The 18903-nt window shown below is 37.2% G+C and overlaps 1 protein-coding gene across 3 annotated transcripts in view; it reads left to right on the forward strand.

The window, feature by feature from the left end:
* The first annotated feature begins 588 nt into the window (after positions 1 to 588).
* The window catches only part of pax2b (paired box 2b), a 40081-nt gene continuing 21766 nt past the window's right edge, over positions 589 to 18903 (forward strand). The window contains exons 1-5 of one of the 3 annotated variants that reach the window (XM_063003619.1): positions 589 to 637; positions 2529 to 2697; positions 3704 to 3901; positions 8505 to 8584; positions 9086 to 9205. In XM_063003619.1, coding sequence (XP_062859689.1) covers positions 595 to 637; positions 2529 to 2697; positions 3704 to 3901; positions 8505 to 8584; positions 9086 to 9205 — 610 coding nt within the window. In that variant the 5' untranslated portion in view covers positions 589 to 594. Of the gene's footprint in view, positions 638 to 2495; positions 2698 to 3703; positions 3902 to 8504; positions 8585 to 9085; positions 9206 to 18903 lie in introns of all 3 variants that reach the window. The other 2 variants (XM_063003617.1, XM_063003618.1) reach the window with 2 other exon arrangements.

Below are 18903 nucleotides of genomic sequence, written 5' to 3' on the forward strand. Positions count from 1 at the left end.
CAAAGTGTCGGAATCTGCTGCCTTTGTCTGAGAAGTCATCCATATAAGCAAAGAAAAGATCTGCAGCTTTAACACACCTCCACCAGCGGCCCACACAGCCAGCATCCGCGCATCCTTTCAGCCCGTGGGGAAAAGTGACTAAAGGAAAAACCCATTCTGGCTGTCCATGCCTTCTGCTCTCCTTTACGAAACTAGCCGAGGCCACCCGGGATTTAGGACACGACCAGGCTCGATGGGAAGGACCCTTTTTTCAATGTTTTTCTTTCCTCTTCATCCATAACTGCGCACTGAAAGCGCATATCAGGAGCTCCTGCTTCTGTAAAACAAAAACGAATTGCTGGTGATACAGGTGTACATTTGCAAAAACAAGATCCGGTCATGCTTGCCATCTAATTTCTCCTCTTTCTTTTGCTGAGCAGACAGTTTTACAAGAGGGAACTTTTCCTCTCTGAACTTTCCAGGTCGGAACCGGTGGAATAGAGCTCTGGTTCTTACAGACACCTGCACTTTTCCTTTTTTTATTATTAAGTTTGATATACAGAAAAAACCGAGACGGCGACTTCAGTTGATTACCTGTCTTTTCTTTGCTATCCAATGGATATTCACTGCAAAGCAGATCCATTCTCCGCCATGCACCGTAAGTTATATCAGTTGACAATTTATTTTTGAATGTGTCAAAATAGTCTAACAGCTGATGTAGTTTAATTCTATAAAATATCCAGACACGGTTTATAACATCTAAAATAAAATAAATAAAAAAATGTTAATCAAGATTCAAGATTCAAAGTAGCTTTATTGGCATGACTAAAAAAACAATGTTGCCAAAGCATTACAACGATAATAAAATTATAAAATTACAAAGGAAGCAAAAGATGACAGTAAAACAATAAACAATAAAAGTGAATAAAAATAAAATAATAAAAAAATAAACAATAAAAATATTTTTGCAAATTTACAGACAATATATAACTGTATTCTATAAACATATGTATATGTACACATAATCTCTGAGTTCAATGTTGATTTTCTCTAAGACATCAACATCTAATTCAGTAGAATTTTAGACATCATCTTGATCAAGTTAAAATCAAGGTCGATAATGTTGGTAATAATTTAAGCCAAACTACACATGATTCATTTTTAAATTAACAGTTGTCAGTAATCTTACTGTTTTTAAATTATTATTAAACTCAATCAAGCTCGTAATCTTCCCATTGCACTGAAGTATTCTTGTAAACAAACAAACAAACAAAACTGTGATATGTTAGAAAGTTGTACAGAAGGAGCATTCCAACGTTTAGATATTATATAAATAAACGATTTAGGAACAATTTTGGAATAACAAAAATGTAAAAATGTTATAATGCACATTTTCAATACAACAAATTAGTTTCTTTTTGAATGTAATATGTTCATTAACACAACCAACATATCATTTAAAATGAAAATAATTTGCATTATTAAATCCATAAAAACAAATTACAATTAAAAAAGCAGGATGAACAAAACCAATAAAATAATTACAATTTCCATGAAAAGAAATTAATCTATTCTTACACTGTGATATTTGACAGCAGCCTTTCATTCAACATTATTAATTTAAGTAATGAGACAAATTCTTTTAGAGATGTGTAACAGGAGTATCCAAAAACTCTTAATTATTTATAATTACGTAGTGAGCAATATGAATAAGCTCGTAATATAATAGCCCACTGAAGAATAACAAGGACCACTATTATGACCAGAGAATAAACCACATTTTATCCACTCATAAAAGTGGATACAATTCTATAAAATTAAATAGAATGCGTAGCCTATAAACAAAACATTTTAAATACAGTACATGCAACACTATTCTGTTTACAAACTAACAGACCAACATTCAAACACTTCTGAATTCACTGCAAAATCCATAATCATTATAGTAAAATAATTTTGAATACAACAAATTCGGCTGTTTCTATTTCTGAGAGTGTAAATGATCCATGCTATTGTATGCGTACATTGCTGTTATGCCAAATTCCTGATACAAACACATACTGCTTAAATTATACATGTCATTATTTTCATGATCTCTATTTGTTACTTGTTATTGCATCACTTTAATGCCTAAATACCTAGTTTGAACTATAACTTATATAACATTATATAATTCACCCTATAATAAAACAGTAGCAAATAGTAATCCTTGTTTACTGATGATTTGTTATCCTGACATATGCATTATTCATGCTTTGTGTATGTAGTCTAAAATTAATCTAAAAACTTAGTTTTACTCTAAGTTACATTGTTGGTAATTAAAAGGGAGACCTGAGTGTATTGAGGCAATATTTAATGGAAATGAATAAAAGTGGTTTAGTTTATCTGAATATGTTAAGCATGGTGCGCTGAGATGTATTGTCATATATATCACCTCAAACAGTCTACAGTTTACAATTAAAGCAGATTATAGAAAGAGGTAATCATAATGGTTTTTGCTGGAATATTAGAGTCAGTGTGTAATGTTAACCCGTGTGTGTGTATGTGTTCAGGGCATGGTGGGGTAAATCAGCTGGGTGGGGTGTTTGTAAACGGCAGGCCGTTACCGGACGTAGTGCGTCAGAGAATCGTGGAACTCGCGCACCAAGGTGTGAGACCCTGTGATATATCCCGCCAACTGAGAGTCAGCCATGGCTGCGTCAGCAAGATCCTGGGCAGGTGAGTGAGTGAGTGAATGAGGGAGTGAATGAGTGAGAGAGTAGGTATCTCAGTACTGCCACCTTATTTCATATTAGCTGCTATAGAAACTTTATTCCTAATATATTTTATCTATCTATCTATCTATCTATCTATCTATCTATCTATCTATCTATCTATCTATCTATCTATCTATCTATCTATCTAATTCTAAAATGTAATAAATAACTCATATAGTTTTAGCTAATATAATTTTCTTTAACAGTTAATTTCAAATTTATTCACTTCAACATTTATTTTATTTTAATCCCTAAAAAGTAACTTTTTTTAAACTGATGGCATCAGAGGAAATCATCTGCGTGTGAGCATCATACCCAGGGTTCAAAACTAATTAGAATTGGTTAAATTAGGCATTGAGTTTAATTATTAGAATGTCATTTGAAAGTGATTTAACAAAATGTTAAGTTTAAGCTAATATGATGATCAAAGATCTTTAACATCTGGGATATAACAAAAAAAAGAAAGAAAATGTATAATGCTCCCCACTCTAGTCATTTTAGTTAAATATGATTCTTTATTTGAATAATAAAATTACAAATTATTGTTATTATTATTATTATTATTATTATTATTATTATTATTATTATTATTGTGAGTAATTAAATAAAACAAACGTAATTATTTTAACGTGTTATTTTAACAGTGCGTTTTAGAATATATTGATCCCAACGTTAACTTTTCTCCATCGAATACATCACTTACAACAGTGATTTGATATCAGTGTCTTTTTTACCTGACTGGCGCCCTATCTAAAGATAATTTAATAAATAAATTAAATTACACAGACATAAATTCTAATGTCTAGATCTAATGTAATGTAGTTGCTTGTGTTTTAGACGCTATATTGACTTGTATTTTGATTTATGTCTGAGATGAGATTGTAATGTAGGTTGATAAATGTTACTGTTTTTTCCTGTTTGTTATTGTATTAAAGCTGCTGTTGTGTACTGAATATTTGATGGTGCAGGTACTATGAAACAGGCAGCATTAAGCCAGGGGTGATCGGGGGCTCCAAACCGAAGGTGGCCACTCCGAAGGTGGTGGATAAAATAGCGGACTATAAGAGACACAACCCCACCATGTTCGCGTGGGAGATCCGGGACCGGCTGCTGGCAGAGGGCGTCTGCGATAACGACACCGTGCCCAGCGTTTCCTCCATTAACAGGTAAATCCTGGCCATCCATTAGTACAACTCTGATCAATTCTGTAGATATAAATTATACATTTTATATAGATATAATCTTTATTGTTGTTTGTCTTTGTATGATTGATTAAAATAGTTGTATAATCTATCATCAGTGTTATAGTTATTATATATATATATATATATATATATATATATATATATATATATATATATATATATATATATATTGAAGAAGTAAATTGTCAATATATAATGACAAAGGAAAGACAAATAATTAAAACAATAAATTAAGTAACGAAAGAATTGCACGGTAACATCTTTTTTTAAGGGGGGGGGGTCAAAATTAAGTCTAAATATTTAATATTTAGAGGTTTTCTATCATGACTCTTTTGCAAAAGTCAGTTCGTAAAGAAAATTTAGGAATGAAAAAAATTATCTGGTTTATAAAATCTGGAATAAACACATAAATGTTCTTTGATCTTTGATTTGATTTACTTACCACTTTATTGGCCTACAATTCAGCAAAATAAAATCAGTAGCAAAGGAAGTGTAAAACAAAATTGTTAGGAATAATAACCAGTTAAGCACAGGAGTAGGGTCTGAGGACAATGTTTTTATTATATTATTAAGTTTACGTGCATAAAACCTAAAGAGATAAATAATTGTATGAGGATTGTCTTGAATTTTACAATGTTTCTATTTTGTACTATTAATTCAATTTGATTAACTGAACTAATTAATTAAATCAATAAATAAAAAATACAAATCAACCAACAAATTAGTCAAACCAAATATTTAATTCCATTATTTAATCAGACTATTGATCTTATTTTAAATATGACTATTGATTTAAAATACTACTTAATGCTTGGTATTTTTTAGTAATTGCAAAAAGGAGAATAGTATTAAAATATGCATTTTTTTCTTTTCTTATTTCTAATGCAATGGGCAATTTTATGGGCAAATGTACTTATTTTGCATGGTGAAGAATGTGAACATATAAATAGTCTGTAAAACAAGTAAATATATAAGTAGAAAGTTCATCAATTAAAACATTTGTACCAATTTGAGAGATAGTTGGACTCCTTACGGCCTTTAGTCCAAACAACCAATAAATAACACATACTTTTAGAATAAGGCTGTATGGGAAAAGTCTGAGGTGCAAACGAGACAGAGGTTATTGATAACAAGTGAAAGCTCTAGAAGAGAAAGAGAAAGGCTGTGAGCTTTGGTTAAGACGCACTCTTCCATAAAACCAACCTCGGCATTATATTTTAATGAGCCTGATTGGCAAAGAATAGGCACGCCTCAGACAAGAAAAGGGGAAAAAAATCATTTCATGCCTCATGGTTGCCCAAAATGACCCATTCAAGCAGCTTTTGATACAAACAGATGAGACATTTCAAATGTTGACTGGTTAAATACAATTAAAAGCAGATCTTTAAGCTTTTATAAATTAAATCCCACTCAGGATGGTCATTTAGAAGTCTTTCATAAAACCTTAAATTAAAATGAGTTTGAGTAAATATAAATATGCACTCAAAATATATATATATATTTTTTTTCATAAGCTCCATTAGTGCTGAATTGGTTAATTGTACCATATAGGGGTTGCTTAATAATATAGATTCATTATATACATTCACAGCATAAAATACCTCTCTGAATTGGATTAAATATGTCTCATGCAATACCAATCTAGCTTGTCAATTCATTAGGTGTCTGGATTCTTATGTTTACCAAACTCAGGGCAGGGCTTGACTTATGAAGTCATTATAAAAGCCTGATAAAGTGTTTCCTAGATTTTATTTTTTCCCTGAGTATGCTTAGTGGTGCAGCATACCGCAGAATGCATGTTGCTTTGGTTTCTTTGCTTAAAATACCAGTTGGCTGATGGCACTAGTAAAATAAATACTATAATAAAGCAAAAAAAAGAGACTAAAATGCCACTTAAAACGTGCTGTATTGTCAGAAAACATTGCACATTTAAAATTGATGTCTATTTTCTCTAGGTCTAGCTGGCCACTGGTGGCTAGGCAAACCCTCCTCTGACTTGAACTGGTTGGGTGTAAGCAGCCAGCCATCAAAATACAGTAACCAGAAACATCTCTATTATTTATTGTGATAATCAAAGTTTCCCATAGACCTACAAAATAAGTAAATATATAATTGTTTATTAATAATTGTAATATTATTTTGTAATCGGTTCTGGCACATAAAACAGGTGTCAACGGCAGTTATCATTTCTGACATGGTCAGTCTCATGACATCTGTGGTTAATGTACTAGTGAGCAAACCCCACTGAAATAAGCACACTTTCCACGTTCTGCAATACCATATACTACAATGAATCAAACAGTTAGTGAACTAATATAACTTAACACAATGCATCCATATTATTAAAATCTACTTGTAGTTGCTTTTGGTTTGAGGTCATTGACCAGGAGAGGATGCTTTAGCTTTAAATACCTTTCTTTAGCATGCATTATTAACTCTTATAGGTTCCAATTGCTTTGACGTTTCTGTTTTTCTAGTCACTTAGATACTGACCACAAATATCAAAACAGCCCTCAATGCAAGGTAATACTATTGATTCGCTTGTAGAGCCATTTTAATATTCCTTCAGGGGGGTTTCACTTACTGACATGCCATTAATTCATTCTCTCAAATTACTTGTTCAATAAGATCACAGATAAAGCTCCTGAATTTATAAAGCCAGGAGGTCAAATTACTAAGAGAAAAGAACAAGAAACAATAAATATATATTGATATGTGTCCACTGGCGATGTTAAAACAGTCTTTTGCATTTTAGTGTGTGTGTGTGTGTGTGTGTGGGGGGGGGGGGGGGGGTATGGAAACTGCTTGTATGGAGTTTTTTATGGCATGTTTTACCAATGACTTTTTGGGTTTCCTTTGGGTATTCCAATTTTCTGAATATGTCTCACAAAATGCCAGCGGTTTGATTAGTTTCTCTTGTAAGAATAAATCAGTGTGTCTGTGATGCCCTTTATTAGAAATGCATCCTGTGCTTACTCTTTTTTGAGTTATGCTAGCAGTTTAAATTTAATTTCTCTTTGGTGTAAGTTAGTTATCAAGTAAGAATATATGTAATGTCCTGTTATGCGTTGATCCAGTCGTAGGTGTGTCTTTGCCATGTGCTCAGTGTAGAGTTAAACCCAGCACGACTTTTACTAAAAAAAGGGATATGTAAATGAATGGGTGATTTTTTACTTGATTTGTCAAACACTTAATATGTATGTGGTATTTTAACATAGTGGAACTTTATTTCTTCATGTTTTTTATGTAAATAATGAAATAACCCATGTTCTAACCCAAGTTTTGCATATTTGATCTAAACCATACACTGTCACCGATGACAAATACAGCTTAAGTTTACAAATGAGCTAGCAGTCTGGTCTTTTGCTAAAGTGCCTCTCAGATTAAAGGAATCAGATGCTGGTATAAGCCAAAGCAATTGCGCTGAGCAACTATCGCTTTCCTGTCACATGTAATTTATAGCTTTCTATTTGCATCCGTTTGCCCAAGTGGCTAATCCCGAACTTTTATTCCTGTGTTTGGATCAATAAACTCTCATCCACACCAGCCCTGGGGTTTTTCTTAGGAAGAGAAAGAGAGGGAAAGAAAATAAGGCTGTGGGGGGCATTTGTGGGGAAGAGAAATGATTAGTGCAGGGCAGGTAAGGATGGTGAAGTCGATCATTGAGGTGAATTGATGTGATTTCATGCTTTGTTTGCAAGATCACTCACTCAGAGCAAAAGTGCACCTATACATTTTCTTTTATGTTATAGGTAGACTGCTTTGTCAAAAAGTGTGCACAGACGTTTGGGGACTACACATCTTTGGCTTTTTAATCGATCTACTATCTGTTTTATGATTTTAATGCAGAATATTAAACTACTTGAAGACATTTACGTAATATGCAATACACATCATGATTGGTTATAGTTCCAAGATTTTAAAATGCACTACCACATTTTACCATTATTCCCTTATTTAATTTAATACAATTTTTATATTTGAATGTCTTGTGGCTTTCTAAATGTTTCCATTACTTTGAACAGTTATAAATATGCAGCTCACTGACAGTGTTGTTTCATACTATCAGTTATTCATTCATTTATTCATTGTCTGTTTAACCGTGGCTTTATCCTGGTCTGGGTTGCAGTGGGTCCAATTAATTTGGCGAAAGACAGGAAACACTCCATCACAGGTCACCAGTCTATCGCAGGGCAGACATAGACACACTTGCACGTTCAAACATTTTTAGTAGCTCCAATTGGACTGCATGTCTTTGGACTTGTGGGCACCTGGAGGAAACCAACAAGGACACAGCAAGAAAATACAAACCTGGCCACTCAAACCCTTTACTCTGCGAGACGTCAGCGCCACCCACTGTGCACTGCACCGTGCTGCCTATTAGCAATTATCTCCATTAATTTATGTAATTGTTCCTCAGTTCAGTACAAATAAATTACATTCAGATTAGCAGATATTTGTTGTTACACATCCTGACATGAGTCTATATGTAGAGCGTATTTATTCAAGATTAAATAGGATCTGCATTTTCGCATATCTAACCCATGACATTTTCATCCTACAGGATTATTCGGACAAAAGTTCAACAACAGTACCACCCGTCTCCTGATGGTACATCTCTATCAACACCAGGACACACTATAGGTGAGATCATGACTACTGCACCAGCTCATTATTTAAACGAGTGACTACAATGTGCATTTAAGGTTATGGGTGAGTTAACCACATATACCTTTCCTATTTGTTTTATGCATGGGAAATTAAGCACAGTCCAACCAAATTACCCACACTCCCTTAAATGTATTACATTTTTATGTTTCACCACTGCTTTATCATGGTAATGGGCAGCAAAGCAGTAACACACCCTGGACAGGACGGCAAGCCATCACGGGGCTCAGTCACCCCCCACCCTCACCACCAGACATAGCCAATCATTTCTGTATGTAGCAACAGTGGGGATTCAAACTCTGGATTCCAGAGTGACTGCGCCACGTCAGCACCCCCTTTATATTTGTATTTTGAATTAGATATGATTTTTATAAGCTAGTGAAGCTAGGCTGGCTGACACTAGCATTAGGAATGAATCTAATAAATATTACATTCTTTAACAGGGATCTAAAAAGTCTTCTTTCTTTACCTCTATAGTAACTAGCACAGCATCTCCCCCAGTATCAAGTGTATCCAGTGATCCTGTGGGCTCTTATTCAATCAACGGCATACTGGGCATCCCTCGCTCCAATGCAGAGAAGAGGAAAAGAGATGACGGTAAACATGCTGTTTTTATTTGTATTATCATTCACTGCTGTTTGATAAACTGATAATGCTTCAGCTGATAAAGTTTTTATCCTTGGGTGTGGGGTTGCAAAAAGCTTATTTATTATGTATCCCTTTTTCATAGTGACCCAAATAGCAGTATTATGGCTTTACTACTAATGCAGCATAAAATACACCTGCTTACATGAAAGGGGGCAACACGGTGGCTAAGTGGGTAGCACTGTCGCCTCACAGCAAGAAGGTCCTGGGTTCGATCCCCAGGTGGGGCGCTCCGAGTCCTTTCTGTGTTGAGTTTGCATGTTCTCCCCGTGTCTGCGTGGGTTTACTCCGGGTGCTCCGGTTTCCTCCCACAGTCCAAAGACGTGCAAGTGAGGTGAATTGGAGATACAAAATTGTCCATGACTGTGTTCGATATAACCTTGTGAATTGATGAATCTTGTGTAATGAGTAACTACCGTTTCTGTCATGAATGTAACCATTGTGTAAAACATGACGTTAGAATCCTAATAAACAAACAAACAAAAAGCTTACATGAAAACCAGGTGATCAGCCGAAACATCCAACATCAAACATATTGGTCAATTATTGACTTAAAATATGACCTTATCCATTCATTCCTAAATAGTGTCCCAGCAGTGTAGGTTGGGCTATAAATGTGTTACTGGTCCACTTCCATCCATCTATTAACTACTGTGTTTCTGTGGTCCTGGTCTGTGGCCCTCATGGTCAAAATTCTATCTGGCAAATGTAATATTCTGTTGCATTTCTTTTACTTATGATAAGGAGCTATGTTATCAACATGGATCTATGATTTTAGTAGGCATAGCTCTGATTGGTTTCAAATCTATGGGAATGACATTGTTGCTGATTCATTTTAAATAAAACATTTTCCATCTAAATATAACTAATTTTTGATACATATTATTTTTGTTGCTTCTATGTCAGTGAGACAATGAGCACATGCCTTTACATGCCTTCTGATCACAAACATTATATTAATTGTCTTTATTTTTAATTGGAAAGTTTTATAGTTTCTCTCTGCAAGCCGTCCACATTTCAGTTTCTGTAGAAGCATAAGGAAGAGATGGCTGTAGTTGCAGAGCTGTGACCTACAGTAGGTTGGCATTGTGAATAAGAGCGCTTCAGTAATTACCTGTCAGGTCGATGCAGCCAACTATTAAGCTAAATGAAAAAGAGACATGCTCAGAAAAACATTTAAAACAAGGATTTTATTTCTGTATCTTTTCATGGCTGTGTTTATTGGCACATATACAGAATTTATCTGTCTTGTAGGACAGTCTTTAAGGCCATGGCAATGTACACTGATCAGCCATAACATTAAAACCACCTTTTTTTTTTTTATCAGCTTCACTTACCATTTAGAAGCACTTTGTAGTTCTACAATTACCGACTGTAGTCCATCTGTTTCTCTACATACTTTTTTAGCCTGCTTTCACCCTGTTCTTTAATGGTCAGGACCCCCACACGACCACCACAGAGCAGGTATTATTTAGGTGGTGGATCATTCTCAGCACTGCAGTGACACATTGTGTGTTGTGCTGGTATAAGTGGATCAGACACAGCAGCGCTGCTGGAGTTCTTAAATACCGTGTCCACTCACTGTCCACTCTATTAGACACTCCTACCTAGTTGGTCCACCTTGTAGATGTAAAGTCAGAGACGATCGCTCATCTACTGCTGCTGTTTGAGTTGATCACAGGACGCTGCCCATGGGGCGCTGTTGGCTGGATATTTTTGGTTGGTGGACTATTCTCAATCAAGCAGTGTCAGTGAGGTTTTTAAAAACTCCATCAGCACTGCCGTCTTATCCACTCTTACCAGCACAACACACACTAACACACCACCACCAAGACCCACCGCCCAAATAATACCTGCTCTGTGGTGGTCCTGTGGGGGTCCTGACCATTGAAGAACAGCATGAAAGGGGGCTAACAAAGCATGCAGAGAAACAAATGGACTACAGTCAGTAATTGTAAAACTACAAAGTGCTTCTATATGGTAAGTGGAGCTGATAAAATGGACAATGTGTGTAGAAACAATGTTTAATGTTATGGCTGATCGGTGTATATGTTGCTCGACTATGGAGAGTGTCCCCATGTTTCAGCAGCTAATTCATGGCAGACGTGTTTTGTTGGTGACATTTAGCATAAATTAACTTTTCTCTTGTCAAGCAGAACATGAGACCACTATAACATGTATTATAGCTTCAGTCAAACTAGCCCTATTTATATAAGCACATGAAGTCACACATTTTAAGCTTCTAAGATCAATCATAATCAATAATAAGTTATGGGGAAGTACACAAATGAGTAGTAGATGTACCACAAGCTCCTGCAGCACATTAAATTGCCCAATTTAGTTATCAAAGTCCACAAACTTAACAGTACTAGAATATATGGTTTCTCTAATATGCCAGAAAAATTTAATTCTTATAGCCTGACCACCCTGTTTTCATAATATTTTACACGCACCACCTCAAATCAGCATGAGTGGACCAATTTCATTATTAAAAACACACAATGCACTTTACCAGCTGTAGTCATTTCTCCCTACTATTGCATCTTAAGGTTTTGCCTGAATGTATTTAATGTAAAAACTGATTCATTTATTTAAATTATATTATTTAAGTACAGCAAAACCTTCAAAATGAAAGCCAGTTGTTAGTCTGTGTTCTGTAGGCTGCCCATAACTTTCACTGCAGATATGTCAAGCTGTGCAATAATCTAAACCTTGTTTAGAGACCCTACATAAAGCATATCCGGTCTAGAATATGAGATCGTACCAACATGATTAATAATTTAATCTTTGTATGCATAAAACAATCGAAGCCTTGCTTGAACCTTGGTATTTTTCTTTAGAGGGCACCATTTTTACCAGTCTAAATGATGCAGTGTAGATAGATCTTGATGATTCTATATACAGGGAGTAAATGGCTTACTTTATGTAGCCTGTAGCTGTTAAATCACCTCTATGAGGATGGTGCTCAGTGTGAAGCCGAAACATACAGAAGATGCATTTAGCAGGCGTATGGGTACAGAGATCTGGAAAAGAGGTCATTTGGCCGCTTAGAGTATCACTCACTATTGGATACTTCCATTTGCTCTGTCTCAGTTGGGTACAGCAAGGGCACAGCACCACATTATAGCTGAATGACGGAAATTATGGGAGCTAAGAGACTAGAGATCTATGTGCAAGTGTGTGTGTGTGGGTGGGTGTGAGTGTCTACAAGATGACTGACTGTTTCAGGGGTTTTCCTCCTTCTGAAATGACCCTCCTGATGGGAGGCTATTTTCTTGATTTAAGTATCGGCAGTGAGGAGATGGAGAGGAGGAGCAATGGGAGGATAGAGAAAAAGAGGAAGGAGGTTAGGGTGTGTGATGTAGAATAGAAATCGTACAAACACATACACATCTATAGGTGTAAAAAATATACTGATGGTTGACAAATAAAATAAAAAACCTTGAATAATTGAGTCAATAAATGAGCTTGAAGTCCATAAATGACCTGGCATGGCTTGAAGTCCATTTGATTCCTTAGTGTCAAGGGTCATTGCAAAGCAATATAAAGCTATTTTATATGATAGAACATTTTTGATTATCATCAAAAATGCAAATGGAGGCACAAACTGGTTTGATTAGGATGAAATTAATGAACGTCATATCATTGCTGTCCAATGAAAAACATGTATCTCCACTTTTAGCGGTTTTCACTTTTTTGCATGTGTTGATTGTGGGTATAAATCCCTGTCTGTCCATAGCAGCGAATATCACAATGACCAATGAAAAGATGAAAAATCACGCAATCTCTTTAACGAGTATCTCCATTGGCTGCTAGACCTGTCCATCAAAACCACGTATCTCCTCTTCCTTCCCCTCCGGTACTGTTTGAGAAATGCGTAATGTTTGATCTATACAGTTTATTCAGGTTATTTAATTGCATGGTTGTAAACATGATTTATATTTGTACACGTAAGTCCATTTTACATATGAAACTGACGGACTGACGACCTGATAAAGATATACTTTTATTTCTGTGCTGAATTGTATCTGAATGTCGCCATCTGTGGTTTGTCTGTGGTTTAAAAAAGTTTTTGCTTTTTCCTGAAAAGTTGAGTTTCCGGAGATAGGTGTTTTTCATCTGACAGCGACGATATGCTATTGTTCAGTCACCAAACACTAGGTAAATATTTTTGACATTCTGAGATTTGAGACCTTATCGTTCTCTACAAAATGTAACACCAACATTGCATTGCAAAAATATTTATTAAGAACCATTTATTTAGAACAATCCATGCTGTTTGCGTAGCCAACTCCACTCAGATTCATTTATTTTTTCTCCTTGATTTTACGCTGCATATTACCGCACAAACTTTGATCGCTCGCTACTTGTTGACGTGCATTTTTGGACGTGGAATCATTAAACTCCTCTTCACTTCTCACATTTTCATGACATAACATACTTTGAAAGCCAGAGAAGCTTGCCTGCGATTCCAATTGGTGATAGATTGTGTAGTGTGAAACCCCCCCATCACCGATCAGTCGTGTAGTGTGAACTTGGCATTACATGTAGAAAAGAAGAATTGAGAATTTTAAAATATTACTAATATGACTTAGGGTTTATGTAGTCATTATTTTTGTTTCCATTTTTAAATTAAAGATATAATGTATAAATTAAATAGTTTAAAATAAATTAATCAGATATTATCATATAATCACATGATAAAATGAGTTTAACACTGTTTACCTGAACCTTTTGGTCAATGTACTTGATTTAAAAAAATAGTTACACTACCACCATAAGCATTCTGATCTGGACTTTTCTTTTATTGTGTAGACTATTTACTTTAATGAGTTTTAGTAAGGAAAGTCCTAAAACCAACTCTTGGATCAGCATTCTCAAACTAAAACATTTGATTTTCAACCCACTAAGTCAGTGCCGAGTCAGAGTTTTCTCTGCCTGTTTCACAACAACGGCAAAACGGTCAGCAATACGGAGATAACCTTTCCAAATGCAGTAAGAGAGAGAAAGAAATAACACCAGAGAAACCCCTGGTGAGGGTTAAGTCGCCGTGTCAGCTACAACATAATAAATGGTGTTAGCATTGGCGGTGGTTTGTTTTTAGCCAGCGCTGTGGCATGACGCCAGGCCAAGCAATCAGCTTACAATAAGGCTGCATTCAGCAGCAGACTCTAGCTCCAGCTCCTCTTACACACAGGGCAATGAGATAACGCGGCGTGACACACGTTTATGTACACCGCAGCCCTGCCAGGGACGGCCACAGGGACACAGGTGTCAGCCCGGCTATTAATCTGCCACTGCCACTGGATTACTGCAAATTAAAAGTGCTGAGATGGAGTCGGAGGAAGAGAGAGAGGAAGAGATGGGCGCCGTCTCATGCACCCCTGGCTGTCCAAGCAGTGAGATGGAAGTGACATTTAAGGGAATTTGCAAATCCGCTGAGAAAAGTAATTACCTCACAAATTAACATCTACCATCCATAGTGCTCCCCCCCAACCCCTCCACTAGTACCTCATATCACAGCCATTACTGTACCACTGCCTCGTACACTCAGGCTATTAAGGAGATGAAAGATCACACCGGTCACCCTCTCATACAGAACGGGTTCACAGAGTGTGCTGAGCTACTTTACAGCTCTGCTCCTGACTTGGTGTGTGTTAGCTCTATCTTTAACAAGTGAAGACGTGATGTTGTCTTTCACACATTTGTGAGCTTACATACATTTTTGTGGTGGTTAGGTCTACACTATATTACTTAATCACTTGCACAGCTCCTTCTAAAGATCATCCTGAGTTTCACCAAAATCCAAGCATTTCTCAAAGAAAATATGTAAAGGAATGTACAGTGTATCACAAAAGTGAGTACACCCCTCACATTTCTGCAAATATTTCATTATATCTTTTCATGGGACAACACTATGGACATGAAACTTGGATATAACTTAGAGTAGTCAGTGTACAGCTTGTATAGCAGTGTAGATTTACTGTCTTCTGAAAATAACTCAACACACAGCCATTCATGTCTAAATAGCTGGCAACATAAGTGAGTACACCCCACAGTGAACATGTCCAAATTGTGCCCAAATGTGTCGTTGTCCCTCCCTGGTGTCATGTGTCAAGGTCCCAGATGTAAATGGGGAGCAGGGCTGTTAAATTTGGTGTTTTGGGTACAATTCTCTCATACTGGCCACTGGATATTCAACATGGCACCTCATGGCAAAGAACTCTCTGAGAATGTGAGAAATAGAATTGTTGCTCTCCACAAAGATGGCCTGGGCTATAAGAAGATTGCTAACACCCTGAAACTGAGCTACAGCATGGTGGCCAAGGTCATACAGCGGTTTTCCAGGACAGGTTCCACTCGGAACAGGCTTCGCCAGGGTCGACCAAAGAAGTTGAGTCCACGTGTTCGGCGTCATATCCAGAGGTTGGCTTTAAAAAATAGACACATGAGTGCTGCCAGCATAGCTGCAGAGGTTGAAGACGTGGGAGGTCAGCCTGTCAGTGCTCAGACCATACGCCGCACACTGCATCAACTCAGTCTGCATGGTCGTCATCCCAGAAGGAAGCTGACGCACAAGAAAGCCCGCAAACAGTTTGCTGAAAACAAGCAGTCCAAGAACATGGATTACTGGAATGCCCTGTGGTCTGACGAGACCAAGATAAACTTGTTTGGCTCAGATGGTGTCCAGCATGTGTGGCGGCGCCCTGGTGAGAAGTACCAAGACAACTGTATCTTGCCTACAGTCAAGCATGGTGGTGGTAGCATCATGGTCTTGGGCTGCATGAGTGTTGCTGGCATTGGGAAGCTGCAGTTCATTGAGGGAAACATGAATTCCAACATGTACTGTGACATTCTGAAACAGAGCATGATCCCCTCCCTTCGAAAACTGGGCCTCATGGCAGTTTTCCAACAGGATAGCGACCCCAAACACAACCTCCAAGATGACAACTGCCTTGCTGAGGAAGCTGAAGGTAAAGGTGATGGACTAAACCCAATTGAGCACCTGTGGCGCATCCTCAAGTGGAAGGTGGAGGAGTTCAAGGTGTCTAACATCCACCAGCTCCGTGATGTCATCATGGAGGAGTGGAAAAGGATTCCAGTAGCAACCTGTGCAGCTCTGGTGAATTCCATGCCCAGGAGGGTTAAGGCAGTGCTGGATAATAATGGTGGTCACACAAAATATTGACACTTTGGGCACAATTTGGACATGTTCACTGTGGGGTGTACTCACTTATGTTGCCAGCTATTTAGACATTAATGGCTGTGTGTTGAGTTATTTTCAGAAGACAGTAAATCTACACTGCTATACAAGTTGTACACTGACTACTCTAAGTTATATCCAAGTTTCATGTCTATAGTGTTGTCCCATGAAAAGATATAATGAAATATTTGCAGAAATGTGAGGGGTGTACTCACTTTTGTGATACACTGTATGTAAGAAATGCTAACAATACTGCCAATATTGTACTAAAGAAGGTAAGGTACTGCTCATACACTGATCAGCCATAACATTAAAACCACCTCCTGGTTTCTACACTTACTGTCCATTTGATCAGCTCCACTTACCATATAGAAGATTGTAGTCCATCTATTTCTCTACATATCTTTTAGCCTGCTTTCACCCTGTTCTTTAATGGTCAGGACACCACAGGACCACCACAGAGCAGGTATTATTTAGGTGATGGATCATTTTTAGCACTGCAGTGACACTGACATGGTGGTGGTGTGTTAGTGTGTGTTGTTCTGGTATGAGTGGATCAGACACAGCAGCGCTGCTGGAGTTCTTAAATACCGTGTCCACTCACTGTCCACTCTATGAGACACTCCTACCTAGTTGGTCCACCTTGTAGATGTAAAGTCAGAGACGATCGCTCATCTATTGCTGCTGTTTGAGTTGGTCATCTTCTAGACCTTCATCAGTGGTCACAGGACACTGCCCACGGGGCGCTGTTGGCTGGATATACTATTGGTTGGTGGACTATTCTAGTCCAGCAGTGAAAGTGAGGTGTTTACAAACTCTATCAGCACTGCTGTGTCTGATCCACTCATACCAGCACAACACACACTAACACATCACCACAATGTCAGCGTCACTGCAGTGCTGAGAATGATCCACCACCCAAATAATACCTACTCTGTAGTGGTCCTGTGGGGGTCTTGACCATTGAAAAACAGCATGAAAGCGGGATAATAAAGCATACAGAGAAACAGATGGACTGCAGTCAACTGTAGAACTACAAAGTGCTTCTATATGGTAAGTGGAGCTGGTTAAAATGGACAGTAAGCGTAGAAACAAGGAGGTGGTTTTAATGTTATGCCTGATCAGTGTACACACTTCTATACATTAACCACTGAAACTCAATCATACTAAAAGCATAAAACCATTCCTGCTGACTTTCCATCCATTTCTGCCATATTTTTGCTATCACAAGCATTCACCCCCTCCATGATCATTTCTTTTCCTCTTTTACCTCGTTTCTCTCTCACTCTGAGGTCATGCCCTGTGGGTGTGAGCATCCCGCAGTGTTTCAGATCTACTCCTGCTCTGATAGAGTGGCCTCTCCCTCGTTACCTCGATCTAATACCTCCTCACGTCAAAACAAATCCAGTGCTCACAGTCGCAGATCAATAATCCAGCAGCAGGCCAGGAGAAAGTGCCACTCAGAGCCGGTGGCTCAAACCACCCAGCCAATCTGGCTCCAGGTGAAGACTATTACATAAGCACTGATGGGGAAAATGCCATCTCCATCTCTGACATGAGGTGTGCTGGTGTCTTGATCATATCTTGAGCATAATGTTTACATTTATGATTATCGTCATAATACAGTATTAAGCTGTTTCTATAATGTTCTATACATTTATTTAATGTTCTATATTTTTACATTATTTATATAATCTGTATAATGTTGCAATTTACAACTAAAAATCAGACTAAGTTGAGACAGTACAGAAATTGCAAATTAAAAACAACAGTTTCTTACATTTACTTTGACTTTAGTTTTATTGCAGACAGAATAAACCCAAGATATTTTATGTTTTGTCTGGTCAACTTCATTTAATTTGTTAATATACCACCATACATGCATTTCATACCTGCAACATTCCAAAAAAAGTTGGGACAGGAACAATTCAGGGCTAGTAAAAAATAATAAATAAAATAATTATGTCATTTTAAGCAGGTGATGTGTAATCATGATTTGGGACAAAAGCAGCATCCATGAAAAGAGTCACTGAAGAGCAAAGATAGGCAGAGGATCTCCAGTTTAAATGGTTAAATGTTTAATAACAATGTTCCGGAAATACAGATTTGAATAGGGATTTGAATATTTCTCCCTCTACAGTGCATAATATCATTAAACAATGTAAGGAATTTGGAGGAATTTCAGTGCATAAAAAGCAAAAGCGCAAACCTAAGCTGAACACAAGTGATCTCTGATTTCTCAGATGGCACTGCATCAAGAACGTCATTCATCAATAGCGGATATAACCACATGGGTGAGGGATTACTTTGGCAAACCTTTGTCAAGCACTACAATACAGAGTCACATGCACAAAACTTTACTGTGCAAAAAAGAAACCTTATGTTAACCATGTCCAGAAGCGGCGTCGACTTCTCTGGGTTCGGAGGCATCTAGGATGGAATTTAC

The sequence above is a fragment of the Trichomycterus rosablanca genome, chromosome 10 (genome assembly GCF_030014385.1).
Source record: "Trichomycterus rosablanca isolate fTriRos1 chromosome 10, fTriRos1.hap1, whole genome shotgun sequence".
NCBI lineage: Eukaryota > Metazoa > Chordata > Actinopteri > Siluriformes > Trichomycteridae > Trichomycterus > Trichomycterus rosablanca.